The 27,435-nt window shown below is 43.7% G+C and overlaps 1 protein-coding gene across 1 annotated transcript in view; it reads left to right on the plus strand.

Moving 5' to 3' along the window:
- Positions 1–27,435, plus strand: part of LOC124619887 (threonine-rich protein-like) — a 75,138-nt gene that overhangs the window by 28,728 nt on the left and 18,975 nt on the right. Inside the window, exon 3 of the mRNA XM_047146516.1 lies at positions 4,096–4,379. Within this exon, the coding sequence (XP_047002472.1) occupies positions 4,096–4,379 (284 nt within the window). The remainder of the gene's footprint in view (positions 1–4,095; positions 4,380–27,435) is intronic.

Here is a 27,435-nt window from a genome sequence, read left to right on the forward strand (position 1 = left end):
GAGGGGAATACAAAAGGACTCGAGAGGGGGGAGAAGGGCGGTAGGGAGGGGTTTGGTGGGGAGAAAACAGGATGGAAGGGGGGGGGAGAGGGAACACAGGGAAAGGACAGAGGAAAGGAGGGGGGTGAGGAGCAGAGTTGATAGGAGGGATAGATGGAGGGAGAGAGGGCATCATCTAGGAGGGGGAGTTGATGGAAGCCACCTTGGGAAAGGAGATGAAGGGTGTAGAGATGGAGGGTAGGGGGGACACAACAGTGAAGGCGTGGCAGGGGGAGGGAATGGGAGAGGAGAGGAGCAACCAGGGGGTGAGGGGGATCAAGGCGGCGGGAGGTGTAGAGTATGCGGATATGTTCGAGGAACAGGAGCAGATGGGGGAAAGGAATGAGGTCATAGAGGATCCGCATGGGGGACGGGAGGCGTATACGGAATGTGAGGCGGAGTGCATGATGCTCAAGGATCTGGAGGGACTTATAGAATTTGGGGGAGGGGGGCAGATATCCAGGTGGGACTGGCATAACAGAGGATGGGGCGGATTAAGGATTTGTAGGTGTGGAGGATACCGACAGACCGGAATTATCAACTTATACCACATACTTCTGATGTAGTGCTCTGCTCATCAGCCTCACTACTAATGGCATATCGTCGATTCCTGTAAGAGTTCGAGCTTGCTGTGCATCTGCACGATCATTGCCCATCATCATCTTAATTATACAGGGAGGTCCACTGATAGTGATCGGGCCAAATATGTCACGAAATAAGCATCAAACGAAAAAACTGCAAAGAACGAAACTCGTCTAGCTTGAAGGCGCTGTGGTTGGCCCGCTAGATGGCGCTGCCATAGGTCAAACGGATATCAACAGCGTTTTTTAAAAATAGGAACCCCCATTTTTATTACATATTCGTGTAGTACGTAAAGAAATATGTTTTGTTGGACCACTTTTTTCGCTTTGTGATAGACGGCGCTGTAATAGTCACAAACGTATAAGTACGTGGTATCACGTAACATCCCGCCAGTGCGGACGGTATTTGCTTTGTGATACATTACCAGTCTTAAAATGGACCGTTTAACAATTGCGGAAAAGGTCAATATCGTGTTGATATATGGCTATTGTGATCAAAATGCCCAACGGGCGTGTGCTATGTATGCTGCTCGGTATCCTGGACGACATCATCCAAGTGTCCGGACCGTTCGCCGGAAAGTTACGTTATTTAAGGAAACAGGAAGTTTTCAGCCACATGTGAAACTCCAACCACGACCTGCAACAAATGATGAAGCCCAAGTTGGTGTTTAAGCTGCTGTCGCGGCTAATCCGCACATCAGTAGCAGACAAATTGCGCGAGAATCGGGAATCTCAAAAACGTCGGTGTTGAGAATGCTACATCAACATCGATTGCACCCGTACCATACTTCTATGCACCAGGAATTGCATGGCGAGGACTTTGAACTTCGTGAACAGTTCTGCCACTGGGCACAAGAGAAATTACGGAACGATGACAGATTTTTGCACACGTTCTATTTAGCGACGAAGCGTCATTCACCAACAGCGGTAACGTAAACCGGCTTAATATGCACTATTGGGCAACTGAAATTCATAATGGCTGCGACAAGTGGAACATCAGCGACCTTGGCGGGTTAATGTATGGTGCGGCATTATGGGAGGAAGGATAATTGGCTCCCATTTTATCAATGGCTATCTAAATGGTGCAATGTATGCTGATTTCCTACGCAATTTTCTATCGATATTACTACAAGATGTTTCACTGCATGACAGAATGGCGATGTACTTCCAACATGATGGATGTCCGGCACATAGCTCGCGTGCGGTTTAAGAGGTGTTGAATAGCACATTTCATGACAGGTGGATTGGTCGTCGAAGCACCATATCATGGCCCGTACGTTCACCGGATCTGACGTCCCTGGATTTCTTTCTGTGGGGAAAGTTGAAGGATATTTGCTATCGTGATCCACCAACAACGCCTGACAACATGCGTCAGCGCATTGTCAATGCATGTGCAAACATTACGGAAGGCGAAGTACTCGCTGTAGAGAGGAATGTCGTTACACGTATTGCCAAATCCATTGAAGTTGACGGACATCATTTTGAGCATTTATTGCATTAATGTGGTATTTACAGATGATCACTTTGTAACAGCATGCGTTCTCACAAAGGTACATGTATCACATGGGAACAACCGAAATAAAATGTTCAATCGTACCTACGTTCTGTATTTTAATTTAAAAAACCTACCTGTTACCAACTATTTGTCTAAAATTATGAGCCATATGTTTGTGACTATTACAGCGCCATCTATCACAAAGCGAAAAAAGTGGTCCAACTAAAACATTCACATTTCCTTACGTACTACACGAATATGTAATAAAAAATGGGGGTTCCTATTTTTAAAAAAACGCAGTTGATATACGTTTGACCTATGGCAGCGCCATCTAGCGGGCCAATCATAGCACCATCTGGTTTCCCCCTTCAAGCTAGAGAAGTTTCGTTCTTCGTAGTTTTTTCGTTTGATGCTTATTTCATGAAATATTTGGCCTGGTGACTATCAAAGGATCATCCTGTATATGTGGTGTTTTCTCTTTTGGACATGTCTAAAAGAACAGGCACCAGTTTGATCCTGCAGCCACTATGAATCAAGACACAAAGGAATTAAAGACGTAAGCTGTCAGTTGGTGTTGATTTATATCAATGGGGCAAGCTGAAAATTTGTGCCTCCTCTGTTATGCCAGCGTTGCCTGGATCTCCGCCCCCACCCGCTTTTACAAGGCCCTCCAAATCCTTGAACGCCATGCGCTCTGCCTTGCCTTCCGTATCCGCCTTCCTTCCCCCACAAGACTCCTGTATGAACTGATCCCCTTCCCCCACCTCCTCCTGTTCCTCCATCATCTCCGCATCCTTTACATTGTTCGCAGGCTTGATCCCCCCCACCCTCTGGTTTCCTCCTTTCTCTCCACCCCCCGCCCGTTGCCGCGCCTCTATCGCTGTATCCCTCCCTCTCTCCACCTCCACACCCTCCATCTCCTTCATCAGGGCAATTTCCAACGCCTCCCCCTCCCGGATGACGAACTTCGCCGTGACATCTACCCTTCCTTCCAAGTATAACTTGGCCTTGTTCCCCCCCCTCCCCAGGGCCCCCTTTTTCCTCTTCCCTCCTTCTCCCAGAGCGGATTTTCCTCCATCCCCCCCCTGCCCTGAGACCCTGCACCCCATACTTGCCTCTTTCCTTCCCACATCCCTCCCTACCTGGCCTTCTTCAGCGCGCCCCCCACTCATCTCCTCCATCCCTTCCCCTCCCTCCCTTCCTCAGGTCCCCCTCATCTCCTAGCGCCTGGCAGATCCTGTGTATTGATCATCATCAGTGTGCCACATCAGTGTTGTCTAGTGCTGTTTCTCCTGTGCATCAAGAGGTGTGATTTTAATTGTGTACTGCCTTGAAGTTCGCCGTCAGTGTTATGTTATGTGCTATGCCATCCGTCGATACCTTTATACTGTGCCTTGTGTTCTTTTAATCGTCGCAGTGTGTGGCTTTTTGTGTGTGCTACTTTTAAACAGTTTTTTATCTCCATTTTAGTCACCCCATTTTTTTGTCTATTGCCTTCCATGTTGTTCCCCCTTTTTTATATCTATGTTCACCTTATTCCCTCCTTTGCTGTTTTTAAATGTCTTCTATTGTTTTGTTCTATGTCTTTCGGCTGAAGAGCAGTGCATATGCTGCTGCCAGCCCGCCCCGATGGGGAATTGAAATACAATAAAGAAAAAAAAAAAATTTGTGCCGGACCAGGATTCGAAACCAGGTCTCCTGTTTACCAGGCAGATGCTGTGCCGAGTGACAGCTAATTTCTTTAATTCCTTTGTGTCTTGATTCATGGTCGATGCAGGATCAAATTGGTGTCTGTTCTTTCGCACATGTCCGAAAGGAGAGTCATCACACATACTATCCTGACAAGCTGGAGGAATGGCTCTCCACTGCTCCGTATTGGTCGTATCGCGCCGGACCGCTACGAGAGGAATGTTTCATGTCAGTAGATTCAATCTGGTGAAGAAAGCTTTCCTTGGCTTTTTCGCCTTTTTCTGGTTATAGGTGATCCTCTGCGTGTCAAACGGCCAGGGAGGCTTCCAGGAGGTGGTGCTGGAGACGTGCACTCAGGGCACTACCAGGTGCAGTGCCGAGCAGGGGACCTGCGTGACTGGCCCCACGGCCTGCGGCGCCGACACGACCGGCAGCATTCCCTGCCACGGCCTCGGGTATTTCCCAGACCCGTACAACTGTAGCGTCTACCACTTCTGCTCCGAACTGAACATCAACTCCCAGCGAATGGTGTGCGCTGCCGGCCACGCCTACAATCCTCTCACGAGTGACTGCAGGTAAGTTTTGGTTGTTACACGACTGGGACAACCTTCGTTTTAGAGAACATTCAGCTAGCACTGTTGTTAACGTCCCCTTAGAAAAATTAATGAATTACTGTGCTGATAAACCCCTACGTTATTTGATTTTCAAACAGCTGAGCAAAACTGAACGTACTCAGACATTCACTAAAGTGGCACACAATATTTTTAGCGCAACGCAATCTGACTTTCAGTAATCCCTACAAAAGAATGGCCCTGACTAACAATAACCTATACCTTTCATGAATTCTTACCTCACAAAAATCTTCGTTACTCGAACTACTGCAATACAGCGAGCGCCAATACTGCCAGCTAAATAAAAGATTCAAGCTATTGAAGGTACTAACTACTGATTGGCATAGTTAGCAAATGAAAGATTTTGATAGAGAACAAACAATGTATTTACCTTAATAGTGTTCAAAAGTCATAATATATATATATCAGTTCATGACATCCAGTCTTACAAATTTACTGTCTCTGTCCAGATCATCCGCTCTCAAAACTCCGCCATCTCACTCCCCACATCCACCACTGCTGGCGGCTCACCTCCAACTGCGCAACGCTACACGCTGTTCACATCCAGCTGCCCAACACTACAATAGCCAACAACAATGCAAACCAGCCACAGACTGCACACAGCACAGCCAGTGATTTTCATACAGAGCGCTACGTGGCGTTAGCAATAAAAAAACCTAAACAGCCTACTTACACTGTAACCCTGTGAAATAAGTACATGCACGATGTAGAAGTTCGGTCCATACCCGTCCAACCCCTCGCAGTACGTACACGCATGGACACAGTATTCATTCAGAGTCGTCTTATACCTCCACATTACTGCGAAGAATAATGCTTGTCTACTCGTGATAACACGTAACACAGCATTTCTGTGTATTGAAGTAACTATCCTACATATTATCAAATTCCCTTGCACTTCTGAGGTACATACAAAAACACGGGCTATAAACCACAGGCGATTGAATGTATGATTCGATTTCGTTGTGCAAAACAACAGACTGCTAATAAGGAACTCCGTAAGTCTATAACGCGACGTAAAAGTGAAACTATAAAATAAAGTTTCTTGTTTCATCTCAAAGCATTTGGCCTGGGTGAGTAACTTGAACTAGCTGCTACACATCATCGGCCATTTGACATCCACTGAACACTCCTCCAAACGCATCGCTACGTCACTGTCTCCAGCTATACACATGCATTTGGTTTCTGATTCCTTTGGTGCATCTATTACCTTTATTGCTTGCGTACATGTTTCACCCGCCACTCCATTGTATTTGCATTCATGTCATAGCTACGTTTTCCTTTTCACTGTGTTCCCTGATTATTCGGTCGTCGTCTTGTCTCTTCTATTAAAGGTCATCGTGAATTTTTCTCCACTGTTGTCTTAGCGGCTATCAGTTTGTGAACAGTTTGGCACTGGCAGCACATGTATGGCTGCAATAATTCAAAATTGATAGTACCTACAGATTGTAAGCATTCATTGTCAAACGTATAGGAAACCTAGCTTTGCAACCCAGCTAAGTTTACAAAAATGAGTTCAGTCCAATTTTACTCTTTCGTTTCCTCTTTTCCCTATCAGTCCACTTGTCTTCAACTGCCATCGATATACAAAATCATCAATTGGTTCTATGAGTTTGTAGCATCCCCATTTATATTTTGATTGTTAAAGTTCGGAATACTCCAGCAGTCGAACCTTTCGCCCATGTAAATGGACGTTTAAGATGGGCTACCTGGCAAAACTGTGATCACATTTGCGGTAACTGCCTCTATCAGCATATAGCCCTTTCGGACCTGAATTTTTCCTGGAGGAGAAAATTTTTCTTTTTTGCTTTAGCCCCCGTAGCTGATGTTTTAGGGAGTTTAGATGCAAGACATACAAAAATACGCACCTTTTCTAAACATATACTTTGTACGCTTACTTTCTTTTTATGGACTAAAATAACTAATTTTGAAATATTCACTGTTGTTATAATTAAACTGGTCATTTAATAATTACCATGCAATGTAACAATAATAATAATAATATTGATTTATGCAGTGAAATATAACTAACCAACTACTTCCGGTATCCTGGCAGTCACAAATTGCTATGTATTGCTACACTGACTAATTGATATTTTTATAGTGAAGCCCAACAGTTGCGAGCACTTGTACATGATAAGAAAATTGAACATTCACATTGGGGAAAAATATTCCTGTTCCAACTAAGAGACAGTATAATTTAATGTACACAACTGTAGCCAGAGGGTCTGAAAGGGACAGGAATAGTGGTGTGCAGATGGAGACGTGGACAGTGTTTGTGTTAGCATGCTGGTGGTCAAGGGTCCGAATCTGGGTCCAGGCGTATTTGTTTTCATTTTCTAAATGTAGTCTACAGTATCTGGCGTCTCAATCGTCATACAGGAGTTACTGTGGGTCTTCTACAAAACATTTGCACTTACGTACTACGAACACAGAAAAGAAGGGCAATCGTTTCCATTGGGCAGCATTTAAAGAACCGTTTGCACGTCGTAGACGAAAATTGTTTCACACCATATACTAGATTCTAAACCTGTTTTCCTGTGTACCCTCCCCCGATGGTCCCATCGATTAGTATCGACCATTATTCTTGCCACATTCAGGTCTATTACATCTTGTTAGTGCCTTATGTCACCAGTAGGGCTAGCAAGGTGCTTTGCAAATAATTTCCAAACTCGGTTACCATTTGTACACTATTGGCCATTAACATTGCTACACCGCGAAGATGACGTGCTACAGACGCGAAATTTACCCAACAGGAAGAAGGTGCTGTGATATGCAAATGATTAGCTTTTCAGAGCATTCACACAAAGTTGGCGCCGGTGACGACACCTACAACGTGCTGACATGAGGAAAGTTTCCAACCGATTTCTCATACGCAAACAGCAGTTGACCGGCGTTGCCTGGTGAAACGTTGTTGTGATGCCTCTTGTAAGGAGGAGAAATGCGTACCATTACGTTCCCGACGATGATAAAGGTCGGATTGTAGCCTATTGCGGTTTATCGCATCGCGAGAATGCTGCTCGCGTTGGTCGAGATCCAATGACTGTTAACAGAATATGGAATGGGTGGGTTCAGAAGGGTATTACGGAACGCCGTGCTGGATCCCAACGGCCTCGTATCACTAGCAGTCGAGATGACAGGCATCTTATGCGCATGGCTGTAACGGATCGTGCAGTCACGTCTCGATCCGTGAGTCAACAGATGGGGACGTTTGCAAGACAACAACCATCTGCACGAACAGTTCGACGACGTTTGCAGCAGGTTGGACTATCAGCTCGGAGACCGTGACTGCGGTTACACTTGACGCTGCATCACAGACAGGAGTGCCTGTGATGGTGTACTCGATGACGAACCTGGGTGCACGAATGGCAAAACGACATTTTTTCGGATGAATCCAGGTTTTGTTTACAGCATCATGATGGTTGCATCCGTGTTTGGCGACATCGCGGTGAACGCACATTGGAAGCGTGTGTTCGTCATCGCCATACTGGCGTATCACCCGGCGTGATGGTATGGGGTGCCATTGGTTACACGTATCGGTCACCTTTTGTTCGCATTGACGGCACTTTGAACAGTGGATGTTACATTTCAGATGTGTTACGACCCGTGGCTCTACCCTTCATTCGATCCCTGCGAAGCTCTACATTTCTACAGGATAATGCAGGACCGCATGTTGCAGGAGCCGTACGGGCCTTTCTGGATACAGAAAATGTTCAACTGCTGCCCTGGCCAGCACATTTTCCAGATCTCTCACCAACTGGAAACGTCTGGTCAATGGTGGCCGAGCAACTGGCTCGTCACAATACGCCAGTCACTGCTCTTGATGAACTGTGGTATCGTGTTGAAGCTGCATGGGCAGCTGTACCTGTACACGCCATCCAAGCTTTGTTTGACTCAATGGCCAGGCGTATCAGGGCCGTTATTACGGCCAGAGGTGGTTGTTCTGGGTACTGATTTCTCAGGATCTATGCACCCAAATTGTGCGAAAATGTAATCACATGTCAGTTCTAGTATAATATATTTGTCCAATGAATACCCGTTTATCATCTGCATTTCTTCTTGGTGTAGCTATTTTAATGGCCAGTAGTGTATGTATTACCACCATGGAATCACTGATCCAGCATGGAGTCTGATAAGCACATTCTGCTTAGTAAGTATGCCAATGCATTACTGTAATTATTATTATTATCATCGACGAAATATGGAAACATCAAGCCCGTTACCATTAGGGAAAGAGTGTAATTCGAAATCGAACATTTCACACTTAGCAGCGTCGGGATGAATGAAGCAGAGCAAAAGCTGCGAGAGGTGATGCGCGTTGGGTGGAATAGCCCTCTGCGTCTAATGACGTGTTTGCACTCTATACTCTGTTCACTAGACGTGGGCTAGTTGGTAGTGGAGTAACGCCACCATTCGTTCACATATCGCATTTTCTTCTTGTGTTATTATAAAACAGTGTGGCAGGCGCAAGGCATACACAACTGATGAATATGTGGATATGCTTCTGATAACTAGGCTGGTGTTGCCGCTCGTTAACATGCTGCTAGATATCTTGGTCGACTTCATTCAAATAAAAATATGTTTCGTCGTGTGGAGCTTCGCCTTCGGGAGACAGGCTCTGTCTTTTCACCATCGCGCGACAGAGGTCATCCACATACTCGCCGTTCTGCAGCTAATGGGGAAGCTATTCTGGAGGTCATGCACCAAGAACCCCATCGAAGCACCTGTAGGTAGCAAGGCAGTCATTGAGGTGCTTAACATGCGCGGGCCGCACACCTATCATTATTCTTTAACGCAACACCTACATCCCACAGACCGCCATCTGCGGATGCAGCTATGTGAATGCTTCCAGCAACAACAGGAAGCCAACGATGATTTCATACTCACTGTAGTATACTCGGTTGAAGCAGCGTTCACTTGTGAGGGCGTCTTCAATATGCACAATGCCCTTCATTGGTGTGGCGTTAACCCGAACGTCACCCGTGACCGTGGATATCAAGTTCGGTTTGGCATCGACGTCTGGGCCAGAATATTGGGAGACAGGAGTCTGGGTCCCTACTTATTTTCTGACGGTTGACAGCACGAAGGTATCGTGCACTCCTCTCAAACGTTTTTCCTGACGCACTGGAAGATTATCCCCTACATGTTCGGCATAGACTGTGGATCCAACATGGCGGTGCAACTCCACACTTTGGAATTAATGTGCGACAGTATTTCGACAGAATATTCCCAGGATAATAACTCGGAAGTGGAGGGCCAGTTGCATGGCCTTCGCTTCCACCTGACTGAAATCCCCCAGATTACTTCCTGTGGGGACACTTGAAGGATCCCATGTAATCTTCTCTGCCGATACATGTGAAAGAGCTGATAACAGGTTTTTATGCTGCTCTTGTATCTGTGGATGCGCCCAAGTTGCGAAGAGTCCAGAGCCGTATGATCCAATGGGTCGCGCAATGTTTGGACGTAAAGAGAGGCCGCTTTGAGCATCTGCTCTAAGTACAAAGTATTCTTTTGTGAACGTCATGTGGTCATTAATATAGAAATTATTGTTGTCACTGGTTGCTGATGTGTTACATCTGAGTCGATGTACGGCGTGTGGTATAAACGACTAGTAGGTATAGAGTTATTTAACTGTGCAGTCATCTTTAACATCTCGAAACTAATATTGTTTTTGTAGTTATTCTGTCCTATGGCAGATTATTTGTTTCAACTGTCTATTTATGACTTGTCTGCCCACGTTTTTGTTGTGTTCATCGTTACAAAACACTGTGATATGTAGATGTCGGATGCGTGTAGCTTAAGAACCTGTGTATACAGGAGTATTATATGACAGAATGAAATTGGGAGATAAAAACAAATACGCGTCGATCCAGAATCGAACGCCCGATCTTCTGCAAGCCATCCAAAAACGCTACCACCTGCACCAACTACACTGCTGACAGAGGTAGTTACCGTACATGCGATTACAGTGTTGCTAGACTGCCAATTTTAACTTCAATTTACTGCCGGAAATATGCGCAGGACGAAATTTTGTGAAAGGCATTTTTGTATTGCTAGTATGTGAGGATTCGCACTGTGAAGTCCGAGAGTGCAAATCTTTCTTCACCCTGTGTAATCTCATTAAACACAATGGGAGACAGTCACTACCTTCGTCTTACACATTTCCTCGCGAGTACTCTCAATAAATAAAATGTTCTCTCGTTTCCAACCATGTCAATTGCTTAAAACTACACGAGCTTTCGGCCAAGCGCTCCTTGGCCAATGTCAAGTGTTATGACTGCCAGTGGGCTGTTGGTGCGCCCTTATATACGCTAGCTGCCGGCTGTGACGTCAATGGTGCCCGTGACATTGCCATATATGGGCATGTTTAGAGTCGGCGTTCCATGTGCCCTCTTCAACCGCGCGATCGCTGGATCCCACGCAGCGCTGAGCTGCAAGTCACCGTCTCTATTCAGGGTGTTTGCGGTAATTTTTATTTCAATAGCTTCCTTTATTAAAGTGTCCCAGAAGCCGTTAGTGCGAGCCACGACAAAGGTATCGTCAAATTTTATGTGGTGACCATTTTCTAACGCAAGCTCAGTTAACGCAGTTTTCTCTGGTTAGCGTAGGCGATAATACCTCTCATGTTCTTTCCTGCGTTGTTCCACAGTGCGCACTGTTTGTCCGATGTACTTCTGGCCACACTCACAAGGTATTTCGTAGACTCCGGGTGTTCTGAGACCTACTGCGTCTTTAACTGAATTGACGGATTTTCGTTGGAGGCCTGAAGATTGATTTGATCTTGTGTCTTTTCAACAGGCGGCTTATCTTGCCCGACATAGAGCCACAGAATGGCAGCAAAGCAAGTTTCTTTTCCTGCTCTTCGTCGGTGGTCTTATTCTGATATTTCCCAGAAATCACTTCTTTCACTTGATGGGCGCTGTAGCCGTGAGTAAAAGAACTGAAAGAAGTGATTTGTGGGAAATATAAGAATAAGACCACCGACGAAGAGCAGGAAAAGAAACTTGCTTTGGTGCCATTCTGTGGCTCTATGTAGGGCAAGATAAGCCGCCTGTTGAAAAGACACAAGATCAAATCAATCTTCAGGCCGCGAACGAAAATCCGTCAATTACTGAGACCAGTTACAGACGCAGTAGGTCTCAGAACACCCGGAGTCTACGAAATACCTTGTGAGTGTGGCCAGAAGTACATCGGACAAACAGTGCTCACTGTGGAACAACGCAGGAAAGACCATGAGAGGTATTATCGCCTACGCTATCCAGAAAAATCTGCGTTAGCTGAGCATGCGTTAGAAAACGGTCACCACATAAAATTTGATAATACCTTTGTCGTGGCTCGCACTAACGGCTTCTGGGACACTTTAATAAAGGAGGCTATTGAAATAAAAATTACCGCAAACACCCTGAATAGAGACGGTGGCTTACAGCTCAGCGCTGCGTGGGATCCAGCGATCGCGCGGTTGAAGAGGATCGAACGCCGACTCAAAACATGCCCGTATATGGCAATGTCACGGGCACCAGTGACGTCACAGCCGGCAGCTAGCGTATATAAGGGCGCACCAACAGCCCACTGGCAGTCATAACACTTGACAATCGCCAAGGAGTGCTTGGCCGAAAGCTCGTGTAGTTTTAAGCAATTGACGCGGTTGGAAACCCGAGAACATTTTATCCGATGTTATCGCCGCGAGACTCTGCATTCATACAAATCTCAATAAAGGTTCAGTACGACGAAATATCGTCGGACGTTGTCCACACCGTGATCCCTTGGCTGATGCGGCTGACGCGTATGTGTGTAATCGGCACTGTGCACTTCGATGTTCACTTTTTGTTAAAAACTAATACTTTTTGCCACCTATTCATATAATTTTAACGGTATACTGCGGGTCAACCGAAAGCAACGGTGGCCCACTCTGCCGATAATACTTCCAATACACCATCTGACGCTACAGCTCCACAGCACCGACACCACACTCCAACCTCACCGACTCCGCTCTCTCAGTATTCGACAATCGATCATTTACCTGTTCGCAAGCTGTGTGAGCGACATGAATCACTTACAAATTCACTGTTCGTTTGTGCGATTTTCGTTTTGTGATGTTATATACAGAGTGGTCCATCTAAAGTTTCGGAAGAGATTAGCTCGAAAACCATACATCAGGTAAAAATAGTGGGTAAGACAAGTTCGTAAGCTCAAAGCAGGACATCAAATGATACTACACGTGACCCCTAGCCCCGCCCCCTTGGGTGGGGCGGGGGGAAACTTTTAAATCTTAAATGGAAAACCCCATTTTTTATTGCAGATTCGGATTCTCCATAAAAAAAGTAATCAAGTTTTGCCTGAAACATTCTTTTAAACCATTGACAGATGGCGCTGAAATCGAGAAAAATTGAAATTGGGGAGAAACCCCGATTTCTTTAGAATGATCCGAGAAGAACGCACCAAATCGATACAAAATGTGCATCAATTCTTTCATTACATCAAACTAAGCTATGATTTTACAATATCTGTCCTACCCGCCACAGTTTTTGATAGAGGGAGGCGGAATGGTATTAAAATCTCGTTAGGGAACTCTTCACATTTGCATTACTCACCCGACTGCGACGCTACCTTGGCCAAACTGCGAACTATGGCTCGGTATAAAGGTCAGTGCAATGCGATCAGACGTCACTTCACTTTCAGATTGTGAACCATAAACATGAATTGTCGAAAGTAAATTATTTTTTAGCGAAACATGGCTCACTATCCTCCTACAGAGATTGTTGATATGATGAAATTTTAGGTGAATGCCATAACAATTACGCTGCAGCTGCGCAATGGTATGCAGATCGTTTCCCAAACAGACGACATCCAAGCGAAAACATTGTTGGAAATCGCACTCAACGAGCTTGAAATGGATACATGCGCTGTCCACCTCGTCATCACAAATACAATGAAAATGATGCTCGTACCCTTGCCGTTCTCGCCTGTGTTCAACTGGATCCCAATATGAGTAGTTGTGCGATTCAGAGACAAACTGGAATATCGACATCAACTGTCTTGGGATTTTGAAGGCACATAAATATCATGCGTATCACATCATACTGACATAGACATAAACGCCGACAGATATGCAAATACGCGTGCATTTCTGCCGATGGGCCTTGGAAATGATAAGAGGTGACAATGATTTTTTTTAGACATGTTATGTTCGCCGATGAAGCCACATTCAAAAACAATGGCGAATTAAATCGTCATGTTTGTCGTTATTGGTCCCCTGTCACTCGACAATGGCACAGACCCGTTGACAATCAACAAAAAGGGTCGTTAATGGCCTGGTGTGGAATTTTAAACTGTTACTTGATAGGACCGTATTTTTTTTGACCGAAATGTTACTGGGGAATCTTATTTACAACTTCTCCACAATGATTTGCTGGAGCTAATGGGAGATGCTGGTTTAGAAACTAGGCAACGAATGTGATTCCAACAGGACGGAGGAGCTCCCTATTGTGCTAAAAATGTGCGGAACATTTTAAATTTACGGTACCCTGGTCGGTGGATAGGATGCAGCGGACCAATTCAGTGGCCTACACTTTCACCAGACCTAACAACTCCTGATTTTTTCTTGTGTGGTTATTTAAAAAATATTGTTTATTGCAAACAGCCAACAAACCGAAACGATATGGAGCAACGCATTCGAAGAGCGTGTGCAGCCATACCACTGGTTGTGCTGCTCCAAACTGTGGACAACTTTCGCGGACGATTGACTTTACGCATTGAAGCAAATGGGGATAATTTTGAACAATTTCTTCGTGGCTAATTTCATTAATTAAGCACTCCAAATTGTGAGTGGCAAGGGGACTCACACTAATAAAGCACCCCAACATGTGAGAGGCAAGGGGACTCACACTAATGAAGCACCCCATGGGACATTATTCTACTACGTCCATGTCGTTGTTCCTGGGTGACGCTAAAAGTAGGATACAGTACATTTTGTACAAAAATAGCTTAATTTGGCGTAACGAAAGAATTGGTGCACATTTTTTATCGATTTGATGCATCTTTCTTGGATAATTCTAAATAAATGATTCTTCCCCAATTTTACCTTTCTCTCGATTTCAGCGGCATCTGTCAATGGTTTAAAAAAATGTTTCAGACAAAACTTGATTACTTTTTTATGGAGAATCCGAATCTGCAATAAAAAATATGTGTTTCCATTTAACCCTTCTAATACTGATTGTTTTTTGTTACACTGAGTACCATTGGGGTCTTTAGTGACCCCAACGGAATTTATTTTTTAGTAAGGATAGTTTTAATAATGGTAGAATAAAATCACATTCCTTATTTTTTCCACAATCTAAAACATGATGGCAGTGACATAACATTAAATTAAAATGCAAATTTTTTTAAAAATTATTTATTTCCGTAAAATTTACAAACGATTCTCATGAAACTACAAACATTTTTGATTAAACTCCGAAATGACATTTATGACGCAATACACTTACAGCAATAAATTGCAGAGTGCTTTTTACACACAGAACATCCACATGTTGAACATTTATCGGTGAATTTTCTGTCCTCAGACCTTTTACAAAACGGACACCTTCCTCTTTTTTTTGTCTGTACTATTGATGGAAGTACTGTGGAAATAATTTTGTCTGGCTTTCTTTCGACGAGCTGCTTTCCTAATTCTATGAGAAATGCTCGTCTGTTGTAGTTGGTTCTTTCTGCCCAGTGTGGTGTAAGGTGTAGCCATCTGATAAATGCATTCAGTGCACCGATATCAATCATTTTGTAAAATAATACCGTTGGCCACCTTCTGCTCATCCTCCTTGTAGTGTATGTTCTAACCAGCTTGTCCATGGTATCTACTCCTGATTTTGTTTTATTATAATCCCTAATCACTACTGGCTTGCATTCTTCACGATCTTCTACTTCCTTCCTTGAATGCATTGTACTGAGCAAAGTTACAACTTTTCCCTTTTTCGGACAATATGAAACAATTGAAGCATGCTCTTGGAATCCAAAAATAAATGAATATTTGAATCGACCTTTGTTATGAGTGAGTGCTTGTGGTAGTTTTCCTTTATTTTTTCTAATTGTTCCTAAGAGTGTGAGACTGATTTTCAGAAGTTCTCTCTCCAAACTAAGGCTAGTGAAAAAATTGTCAGTTGTTGCATTTCTGCCACTGTTTTCTAAGCCTTTCACCATATCTAAAGCAACTCTCTTGCCTTGACCAACTTCATGAGATTCATTTTCTTGTCGACCAGTGTAAACTTGGAGATTCAGAACGTGAGACGTTGCACTATCACGTACAGCCGATAATTTCAACCATTATTTTCCTGGTTTTGAAGGAATATATTGTGGAAGTGGACATCTACCACGAAATGCACAAGTTATTCATTAATTGTTACGTTGCTGTGGGGAACATATGCTTCTTGAAATGTGTGTAGCCACATTTCAAATATTTCCCTAATGGGAGCCAGATTGCCAGGAGCAGGTTGTGACGTCTCACATCTGCGTCATCAAATCGGATGCACCTAGAAATTTGCGTAAAGCGATTTCTAGCCATTGCTTCACTAAAAATGGGTCTACCATCCTCTTTGTTCCACAGACGTGTAACTGCTTCATTATGGGCCTTGTAAGCACCTGCTAGAACCAAGACACCGATAAAGCACTTCAGTTCAATGGCATCTACTGGTTTCCATTTACTACCGTAAACAAGACTACCCTCTTTGTTAGTCCACTTTAGAATTACATCAACAACGTTTCTCCTAAGAAACAACTGAAAAGCTGATTCTATGGAGTCTACATTTTTCACTGTGAATTTTGTTGGACCTGGCTTTACTCGCATTATATTCCATCTCTCTTCTCTTCCATAAGCTCTTCTCAACTCGTGTTTGTGCCACAATTCTTCTTTGTTTTTAGACCTACACAAAATAAAAATAAAAAAATAAAAAATACAAAGGGTATGTCTTGGCACTAGACCCTAACGCACATTTACAAAAATAAAACGGGTACTTACATATAACAGTCATAAATACGTGTTACTTCCTGTTCAGGCAGGACATCTGCGCTGTCCAAATATTCTTCTGAACTTCCGTCTAATTGAGGAATATTCTCTTCTAAGACGTCAATTTCTCCATCAGTGCATGAGACATCAGCAACTATATCGCTGATATCACTATTTGATTCTAAAGATAGAGGATTATCCTGCAGTAATATTTGAAGCACTTCGTCTTCGGAAAGATGACGAGACATTTTCCACTAAATGCAACACACACAATAGTAGTCTCCACTTGTATGGAACAAATAACTGTCGGCTTATAAAGTATTGGCAACAATCACACGTTACAACAAGATTTACAAGAATAAAACAAAGGAAATACAAAAACAGTCACGGATTCAATGCAGGATTATTGGGTAATAATACCGCAAGAGAGAAATGGGGTCGCATTTAACCCCAATGGTATTCAGTGGTTCTCTCTTGATTTTCTCCAAAACAAAATATTTTCAAAAAGTTATATTAATATATTACAAACCCATTACTTAATTCAGGAAAAGTCCGAATTTTTCATAATTTTAGGAATAGGAAATAAGGTATATTTTACAGAAAATTACGGCCCGGGGTCATTATAGACCCCACGGTATTACGAGGGTGTCGTACCATTTGGTGTCCCCCTTTCAGCTTACGAACTTGTCTTATCAACTATTTTTACCCGATGTATTGTTTTCGAAATAATCTCATCCGAAACTTCAGATGGACCACCCTGTATACATTATTTTCCTATTATTTTGATTGTTTTTTGAGGTTGCTTTACTCCTTAAGTCCCTCTGCTTGTTTTTGAAGCTTAACTGTCTTACAAGTAAACGGTAGAATGTCAACAAACCAAAGAATGTGGTTCGGACATCATCCATCAAAGCGTTTTCTTTCTTCATGTTCCTAATTGAAGGATCTGAATATTTCGTCAAGGACAGTGGTTCCCAATCCTTCTTGAGTCATTACCCCTGAGTGCAATCAGATATTAGCTCGTAACTCCCCCCCCCCCCGTCCCCCGTCCCCACACCGTCATCAGTTTTAGCGCTAATTACACTTTAAAATAAAAAATCAATTTCCCTGAATACTTTTATTTTTAAAATTATGACAAATAAGTTATATTTAGTTAATGTATGTGTTTTATTAAGCCTCAGTCTAACGAGACATTTAGTACTGCTTATTTCTAACAACCTTTTTTTATCGAATGATGAAGTATTTCTCACTGCAACCTACAACTGCTCCTCAGAAAAGACGTTGAAAGCACACACCTGTTACAAAATGTGGTTTCTGTACACTACTCCTGTCCCTAATGACATTTTCTTCACCCTCATCAAGTACCCCATCCAAAATCAACCAAGCTAAAATGTCTGCACTATTCTTAATATCTGTAATGACTTGTTTTTTGTCACGCTTCTGCCCTCTACCCTGTCAGATGCCCAGAACACAATTTCTTCCTTAATATGGCTCTACTTCACTTAGTTGCGGCACAGGTATTCAATATTTGGTTTTAACTCATTTCATTTGACAATAAACATTAAAGAGTCCGTAGTTTCCGATTTACTCCAGAAGAACGTGAAAAAGTGACCTTTAAACGTCCTCACCACAGGCCTGCCCATCCTACATCGGTCAGGATTATTAGCATGTTGTTCATTGTCGTCCCTGCAACGACTGTACGAAAATTTTTGACCGATTGGTCTTCATTCACTGGCCAAAATGATTTCTTCCTCAAAGGCCGTTAGTACCGAATTGAATGTTTTTTCAAAATCAGTATATTGCAGACAGAGTGGTAACTCATACTCATTGGTCTGTTCCGTAATTTCTGCCATGAGTGAAGCACCACTCATTGCGGACACGATTAACAGTGCCATTTGATACAGCAAAAAATGGGACAACGCTACTCAAGGTGTGATTATCGGCACGTACAAACACGGCAGTTCGTTCCTACCATGCCTCAGTGTCGACCCACCTGACAGCAGTGGTTCCGCACTCAACAGACCATTCACTGCTGTAACTACTCCTTTCTTAGTGTATCTGTCTTATGACAGGTTTCAACTGAAGGCCCTCCATCGTGTCCTGTTCTGAACATCTTCCTTCATACGCTCGTAATTTCGTCCCCTTCTAATGTCGTCCATCATTCTTGTTCTCTCCCTACTTCTTCCTCTCATTTTTTCCACTTTTCCCTATATAATTCTTTGAAGGAGACATTTTCTACGAAGATTTTTTCCCCTTTTCTGATCACTTCCAACACTCTTCTATCTTCCCACATTTTCTTCATTTAGTCTTCATTCTTAAGTGTGACAGTTCACTTGACTTAAGCGTTTTTCTCTGCAGCCATATTTGAAAATATTCTAAATATTTTTCGTCTTACTTTTTAACTGTCTATGGATTACTGCAGTATAACACTACACTCCAGACATAACACTTAGCAATCTCAATTTGACTGGATTTCTTCTAGATTTTACTGGCCGCTTCAACCTTCCAAAAGCTGTCTCTGCTATTGATATCCTCCTTCTTACATCTTGTATTCAGATTCCGATACATAACAACAAATTTCCCAGGTACAAGAAAGATTTTACTTGTTCTGTATTTTTCGCATCAAAGAATACATTCATTACCTCTCCACAAAACATTTAAACCAAAACTGAAAACAGCTGAACATCTTTCAACCATTCTCTGACAGCTATTACATTCATATTCAACATTCTACAACTCACACTGAATAACCACTAACATCCCACCCCACAAAAAAAAGTTCCATGCATATACTCTCTCTCTCCCTCATTCTCATACACACACACTTACAGATACAAACATAATAGAAATGAACAAATGTTAGTTTTCAGCATATACTTCATTAGGTTGGCAGCACGTATGTAAACAAACCAAACAGGATGAAACACATAGTGAAATCACAGTAGTTACGTCTTGAAATCACTGTTTTAGGTCAAATATCTATAAATAGTGACAGAAGACTAATAGTGCAGCAAAACAATAAGAACAAACAAGGTGAAAAGTGGGAAGAAGAAAGTTCTGAACATAAAAACTTGCTTATGTATCGTAAATAGACATGTAGTGCGACCTCCAGCATGTGACCAGATGAGAGGTACGCAGATACAACCAAAAACGCGAAGAACTGTAAGCATTCACTTATGTACACAAAAAAACGAGATGTGAATTGTTTTATAATCTACAAATAACACACATAAAAGCCAATATGTATCATTCTAGATCCCAATGATGATGTCTTAAGGTGAGAAAAGCGAAATGCGTCTGGAAGAAATAAAATACAGTGCAGCAAGAAAATGCGGTTTTTATTCACAAACCAAATAAACAACATGTTAATTGGAGCTTCATTGTTGCTTACTGTCATCACTTTTGTCTTTCCTGTGTTCATCTTCATTCCACACTGCTCGCCCATTCGTGCAATACTCTTCAACATCTACTGCAGCCGCTCTTCTGATTCCGCTAACATTGCTTGATCATCCGTGTACATTATAATCTTCATCCTTTCTGCTCTAATTACAATGCCTCATGTGTCCTCTGTGGCCATACCTGTCAGTTATTCTTCATGTATAGATGTGGCAGGAAAGCTGATTTGAAGCAAAAAACTTCATCATACGGAAATGTGTTCTATTACGAATGGTTTTCGAGATAGAAGACATGTAATGTACATTTATTTTTGGGCGAATGCGTGCAAGTATGCGTCTTAGCCAATTAACCTCCTTGACATTTTATTCTAGTCCAACCTACCCGGTCCTTTCAACCTCGTTTTTCCAGATGTCTTCCTGCCTTTACACTGGCCTGCTGAACACGAAGTGGTCCACAGTGGGTTACGCGTGAAGTAGTGCGAGAGATTCAGAGTGTATCAGAAAGAAGCGTCGGGGCTTGATCCAGAGTGCCCTCTCCAATGTGCACCGCGCACACACTTTCCAAGTTGAGCCATCCGTGATCCCAAACATTGTCGAAAGTTCCAATTGACGGCGGCCGCGGGGTCATGCGCCACTCGTAAGATTCAAGGTGCAGTGGAAAATTCCACGAAACTGACGAGCGACACATATCCATCCAATGGGATCTTGTACCGCCAATTTCAGGACGAGGCTCTCAGACGTCACAGAGCGTTCACTGTGCGGTGTCCAATCGATTTCCTACATCTACGCTGACGCGGGGGGAATGGTCTCGCCCCCCGCTACACACATAAGATCAAAAGTTCATCGAACGACCGGTGCCAGAGAGTCGCACCCAGCGGGTCGCCTAGCGTCAGCCTTTGGGAAGGTCGGAAATGTCACTCTCTGGTGGCGTCGATCAAGTTAGGCCAAGACGCCAGACTGTCGAAATCAATTACACCGGTTCCGGACCGTCGCCGTCCCAATCGCTTCACAGTGTGTACAGTAGGTCGGAATGGAACTCGGGTCGCATGCGCAGACGGACGGGCCGGCCGCTATTGTCTGCTGATCCTAAAGAACCCGCAGGAAGGCCACTCTGGAGTCAGGCCGCCTGTAGCCTCACTGACCACCCAACAGAAGGCTGAAGCCCGGTCCACACGCAACGATCTGTCTGCGCAGACATCGGCGCAGATGTCTGTACATGCAAAAGATCGCTGCAAATGTGGTGTGTTCACACGACACAAACCCAAATCTACTGCTCGCCCGCCATCTGTCGGTGTAGAAAAGAAATATCAGTGGCAAGCGACTACGCTCCCCGTAAACGTCAAAAATTTAATTCACTTACTTTGAAATATAGAAATGGAGGAAGTTCTGTTGTGGTCTGTGTTCACAACTTGTGTTGAAAAAAACATTCAGACCAACCGCAGGAAACAGAGAAAGCGGTCAAAATGGTGTAAACAGTGGCTGCTAAAGCGAAAGCAGTTTTCTCACGTAAATTTACTGCGAGAGTTGCTGGGCGAACCTAACGACTGGCGAAATTATTTGCAGATGGATGTCGAAACTTATAATTATCTCTTAAAGCTCGTAACCCCTCATATTATGAGAAAAAATACTTGTATGAGAAGGGCAATTTCTCCTCATGAACGGCTGGCCAAGCAGATCAAAATACCATAACGTTGGCTGGTATACTTGATCTACTCCTACACCAGATCTTCTAGAATTCTGAACTTTGGATAACTCTTTTCGGTAAACAGTTCGCAACGATTTTTTTAAATTTTTTTATTACTGTTTCTCTGTTTGCCGAGGCGTCAACTGCCCGCAATTTTTCAATTAGAGCATTGTATGCTGCTGTCTCTTTGTCTCGGTCACTATATTCTTTACTTTTAATCTTCCACAAACATGGGTGGTTTCTATATATTTCAATGAATTCACTTACAAACTCTCGAGAACACTAAAGAGTATAAGCCATTTTAATGCCCTGTGCGCACAAATACAAACACTTGACTGAGCAAACAGCTGTTTCGCTACAGATTTGCGGCGATCTCCTGTCCACACGCTCCAACTTGTCTGCGCAGATGTGGTTTGAACCCGCAGATTTAAGAGGTTTCGCTCAAACCTCATACTCCAACTTCCAGGTTTGCACACACCTCAGGTTGGTGCAAATCTTCTGTCCACAGGCAATGATCTGTCTGCGCAGATATGATGTGCGCAGACATTTGCGCAGACAGATCGTTGCGTGTGGACGGGCTTTAACAGTGCTGCAAAGGAAACATGCAGAGTCGCACACCAAGTGTGATTACAGTTGACAGTACTCACTGCATTGCCCACAATGAATTTATTCACTCTTCTCTCAAAGAGACACAATAAAAACGATGATAAAGACGGCAAAAATGAGAGGGGACTGGTCACAAAAGGCATGTAAAAGCTATGTCACCTCTCATGCTAACCGTTACATATACAGGGTGACATTTATTGAACTATGTGAAGAAAAACATAAATCAGTAGCAAACTACAGCGTGCACACACTTTATTCAACATGTAAACGTCCGCCCCCCGGTAGCTGAGTGGTCAGCGCGACAGAATGTCAATCCTAAGGGCCCGGGTTCGATTCCCGGCTGGGTCGGAGATTTTCTCCGCTCAGGGACTGGGTGTTGTGTTGTCCTAATCATCATCATTTCATCTACATCGACGCGCAAGTCGCCGAAGTGGCGTCAACTCGAAAGACTTGCACCCGGCGAACGGTCTACCCGGCGGGAGGCTCTAGTCACACGACACTTACTTACTAACATGTAAACGTCACTACAGATATTCGGATTTAGGTTGTGACATGTTCGATATGCCTGCCATCATTGGCGATGATGTGGTGCAGACGAATAGCGAAATTCTGCATGGCCCGCTGAAGTGTCGGAACATCGATGCTGTCGATGAGCTCCTGAACGGCTGTTTTCAGCTCAGCAATGGTTTTGGAGTTATTGCTGTAACCTTGTCTTTAATATAGCCACAAAAAAAAGGAGTCGCATGTGTTCAGATCCAGAAAATATGGCGGCCAGTCGAGGCGCATGCTGGTGGCCTCCGGGTACGCCAGTCCCCAAACTGCTCCTCCAGGACATCTAACACTCTCCTGCTTCGATGCGGTCGAGCTCTGTCTTGCATGAATCACATTTTGTCGAAATTAGGGTCACTGTGGATAATGGGAATGAAATCCTCTTCCAAAGTCTTCATGTATGGGTCGGTAGTCACCGTGCCATCAAGGAATATCGCATCGATTGTTCCGTGACTGGAAATTGCACACCACACAGTCACCCATTGAGGGTGAAAAGATTTCTCGATCGCGAAAAGCGGAGTCTCAGTCCCACAAATGCGCCAGTTTTGCTTATTGACGAACCCATCCAAATGAAAGTGGGCTTCATCGCTAAACCAAATCATACATGCGTGGCCCCGCGGCCAACCGTGCAGTTTGAACGTCCTAACGCAAACCGTTCAGAATTGGTACTATTTTATTTCATATAGTTCAACAATTGTCACCGTGTATGCAAATCTAACAAGTATTGAATAATACGAAAAATCAATAATTCGGAATAGAGCATATGAAATTTTTTGCTTCAAATGATCGTTGCTCTCATATCCCTGAATACTGATCATTTCTTCTGGGAAACCCTGTGTATGTCTCGTTGTTCATCTCTAACAGTTTTCTCAAATCATAATCAAACAACGCATAGCATCTTTTATTTTTTTAACCCTTTCTGAACCTGAACTGGTCTTCACCAGTATGTTCCTCAATTTTTTTTTCATTTCTTCTCAGTAAGACTCTCGTTACAGCCTGTGAAACACGATATAAAATTAATTGTCCTATAATCTTTGCATTCTTTTGCTTGTACTTTTTAGGTAGTAGGTACTATGATAATCTTAAGCAGATATTGAGGCGAAATTTCTGTGCCGCAAATTATGTTTACTACCTTAGTCGATCAGGCTATTGAATTTGTACTTAAGATCTTCAGTGCCTCAGATGGCATTCTATCACAGCCCAATGCTTTATTTTCGCAAAGATCCTGGATGGCTTTATACAATTCCCATTTCAATATCTTAGGACCTCGGTCTTCTTCATGTTGTTCCAGATCATATTCAAAAACCAGCCTGGCGTTATTAACCTTGCACTGTATAACTCTTCCGCATAACCCCTCCAAATTATCTACTCCTCTCCTGTACATACTGTGCTTTCCCATTTTTATTTAGCCTTCCTTGTTTCATAATTTTCCTTAATTCTCTTCTTATTAAGGATTCACTATTCTGTACATGTCTTCCGATTTTCCTTTCGATTCTGCTTATTCTAGTTCCTCACACTGGTACATCATTCAATCCTCTCTTGCTTGGTCAATTCAGTTCCTCAATTCATTGTTCAGATTTTTTAGTGCTTTCTTCTGCTTTCTTCTCAATTCCCATTTTTTCAATTCCCACGCTCATCCATTTTATCCAACATACGTCCTATTTGACGAGCTACACTACTGGACATTAAAATTGCTACGCCAAGAAGAAAAGCAGATGATAAACGGGTATTCATTAGACAAATATATTATACTAGAACTTACATGTGATTATATTTTCAAGCAATTTGGGTGCATAGATTCTGAGAAATCAGTGCCCAGAACAACCACCTCTAGCCGTAATAACGGCTTTGATACACCTGGGCATTGAGTCAAACTGAGCTTGGATGGCGTGTACAGATACAGCTGCCCATGCAGCTTCAACACGATACCACAGTTCATCGAGAGTAGTGACTGGCGTATTGTGACGAGCCAGTTGCACGGTCACCATTGACCAGACGTTTTCAATTGGTGAGAGATCTGGAGAATGTGCTGGCCAGGGCAGCAGTCGAACATTTTTTGTATCCAGAAAGACCCGTACAGGACCTGCAACATGCGGTCGTGCATTATCCTGCTGAAATGTAGGGTTTCGCAGGGATCGAATGAAGGGTAGAGGCACAGGTCGTAACACATCTAAAATGTAACGTCCACTGTTCAAAGTGCCGTCAATGTGAACAAGAGGTGAGCAAGAAGTGTAACCAATGGCACCCCATACCATCACGCCTGGTGATACGCCAGTAGGGCGATGACGAATACACGCTTCCAATGTGCGTTCACCGCGATGTCGCCAAACACGGATGCAACCATCATGATGCTGTAAAAAGAACCTGGATCCATCGAAAAAATGACGTTTTGCCATTCGTGCACCCAGGTTCGTCGTTGAGTACACCATCGCAGGCGCTCCTGTCTGTGATGCAGCGTCTAGGGTAACCGCAGCCACGGTCTCCGAGCTGATAGTCCATGCTGCTGCAAACGTCGTCGAACTGTTCGTGCTGATGGTTGTTGTCTTGCAAACGTCCCCATCTGTTGACTCGGGGATCGAGACGTGACTGCACGATCCGGTACAGCCATGCGGATGAGATGCCTGACATCTCGACTGCTAGTGATACGAGGCCGTTGGGATCCGTCTTACCCTCCTGAACCCACCGATTCCATATTCTGCTAACAGTCATTGGTTCTCGGCCAGCGCGAGCAACAATATCGCGATACGATAAACTGCAATCGCGATAGTCTACAATCGGACCTTTATCAAAGTCGGAAACGTGATGGTACGCATTTCTCCTCCTCACACGAAGCATCACAACAACGTTTCACCAGGCAACGCCGGTCAACTGCTGTTTGTGTATGAGAAATCGGTTGGAAACTTTCCTCAAGTCAGCACGTTGTAGGTGTCGCCACCGGCTCCAACCTTGTGTGAACGCTCTGAAAAGCTAATCATTTGCATATCACAATATCTTCTTCTTGTGGGTTAAATTTCGCGTCTGTAGCACGTCATCCTTGTGGTGTACAAATTTTAATGGCCAGTAGTGTAACAACCTAGATTATTCCTATGATACACTGAAGCGCCAAAGAAACTGGTATAGGCATGCACATTCAAATACAGAGATATGTAAACAGGCAGAATACGGCGCTGCGGTCAGCAACGCCTATATAAGACTACAAGTGTTTGGCGCAGTTGTTAGATCGTTTACTGCTGCTACAATGGCAGGTTATCAAGACTCCAATGAGTTTGATCGTGATATTATAATCGGCACACGAGCGATGGGACACAGCATCTCCGAGGCAGCGATGAAGTGGGAATTTTTCTGTACGACCATTTCACGAGTGTACCGTGAATATTAGGAATCCGGTAAAACATCAAATCTCCGACATCACTGCGACCGGGAAAAGATCCATCAACAACGAGACCAACGACGACTGAAGAGAATCGTTCAATGTGGCAGAAGTGCAACTCTTCTGCAAATTGCTGAAGATTTCAGTGCCGGGCTATCAACAAGTGTCAGCGTGCGAAACATTCAACGAAACATCATCGATATGGGCTTTCGGAGCCGAAGGCCCACTCGTGTACCCTTGATGACTGCACGACTCAATGTTTTATGCCTCGTCTGGGCCCGTCAACACCAACACTGAGCTGTTGATGACTGGAAACCTGTTGTCTGGTCGGACGAGTCTCGTTTCAAATAGTATCGAGCAGATGGACGTGTACGGGTATTGGGACAACCTCACGAATCCATGGACCCTGCATGTCAGCAGGGAACTATTCAAGCTGGTGGAGACCCTGTAATGATGTGGGGTGTGTGCATTTTGAGCGATATGGGACTCCTGATACGTCTAGATACGACTCTGACAGGTGACACGTATGTAAGCATCCTGTCTGATCACCTGCATCCATTCATGTCCATTGTACATTCCAACGGTGTTGGAAAATTCCAGCAGGACAATGCGACACCCCACACGTCCGGAATTGCTTCAGAGTGGCTCCAGGAACACTTCTGAGTTTAAACACTTTCACTGGCCACCAGACGCCCCATACGTGAACATTACTGAGCGTATCTGGGATGCCTTGCAATTACTGTTCAGAAGAGATCTCCACCCTCTCGTACCCTTACGGATTTCTGGACAGCCCTGCAGGATTCATGGTATGAATTTCCTCCAGCACTACTTCAGGCATTAGTCGAGTTCATGCCACTTCGTGTTGCTGCACTTCTGCATGCCTGCGGCGCCCTACACGGCATTAGGCAAGTGTACCAGTTTCTTTGGCTCTTCGGTGTATGTACATAATATCATTCATATCAGTGTATCAGGAACCAATGCCTGGGACGAATACGGAAATTTCGAGTTTTACGTAAATTTATGTATATAATCAACTACTCCAACTACCAACTCGACACCTAAATAGCGAACTACTATTACTATTTGAAAGCGGGGGATGAATTTCTAGCACAATCTGTGTACTGAAAGCAGAGAAAAATTAATCCACAGACTGGTGTGTGGCTTAGTGACCTGATACGCGATTGTTCAGATGGCGCACATAAACAACAGTGTGGGACAGAACTTATAATACAACTCCGTGTGTTACTAATTTTTTTCCTTTCGATTTTGCTGTTGTGATGTGTCTCTTTCTGTCAAACAGAGGTTGAATTAATTGTGCTAATATTTTTCTTATGGAAATGTTGAAATATTATACTGTTTCCTATTATAAAATTGAATGAAATGTACTTGCAGTTGCAAACACGGACAAC

Source organism: Schistocerca americana, chromosome 6 (assembly GCF_021461395.2).
Source record: "Schistocerca americana isolate TAMUIC-IGC-003095 chromosome 6, iqSchAmer2.1, whole genome shotgun sequence".
Lineage (NCBI taxonomy): Eukaryota > Metazoa > Arthropoda > Insecta > Orthoptera > Acrididae > Schistocerca > Schistocerca americana.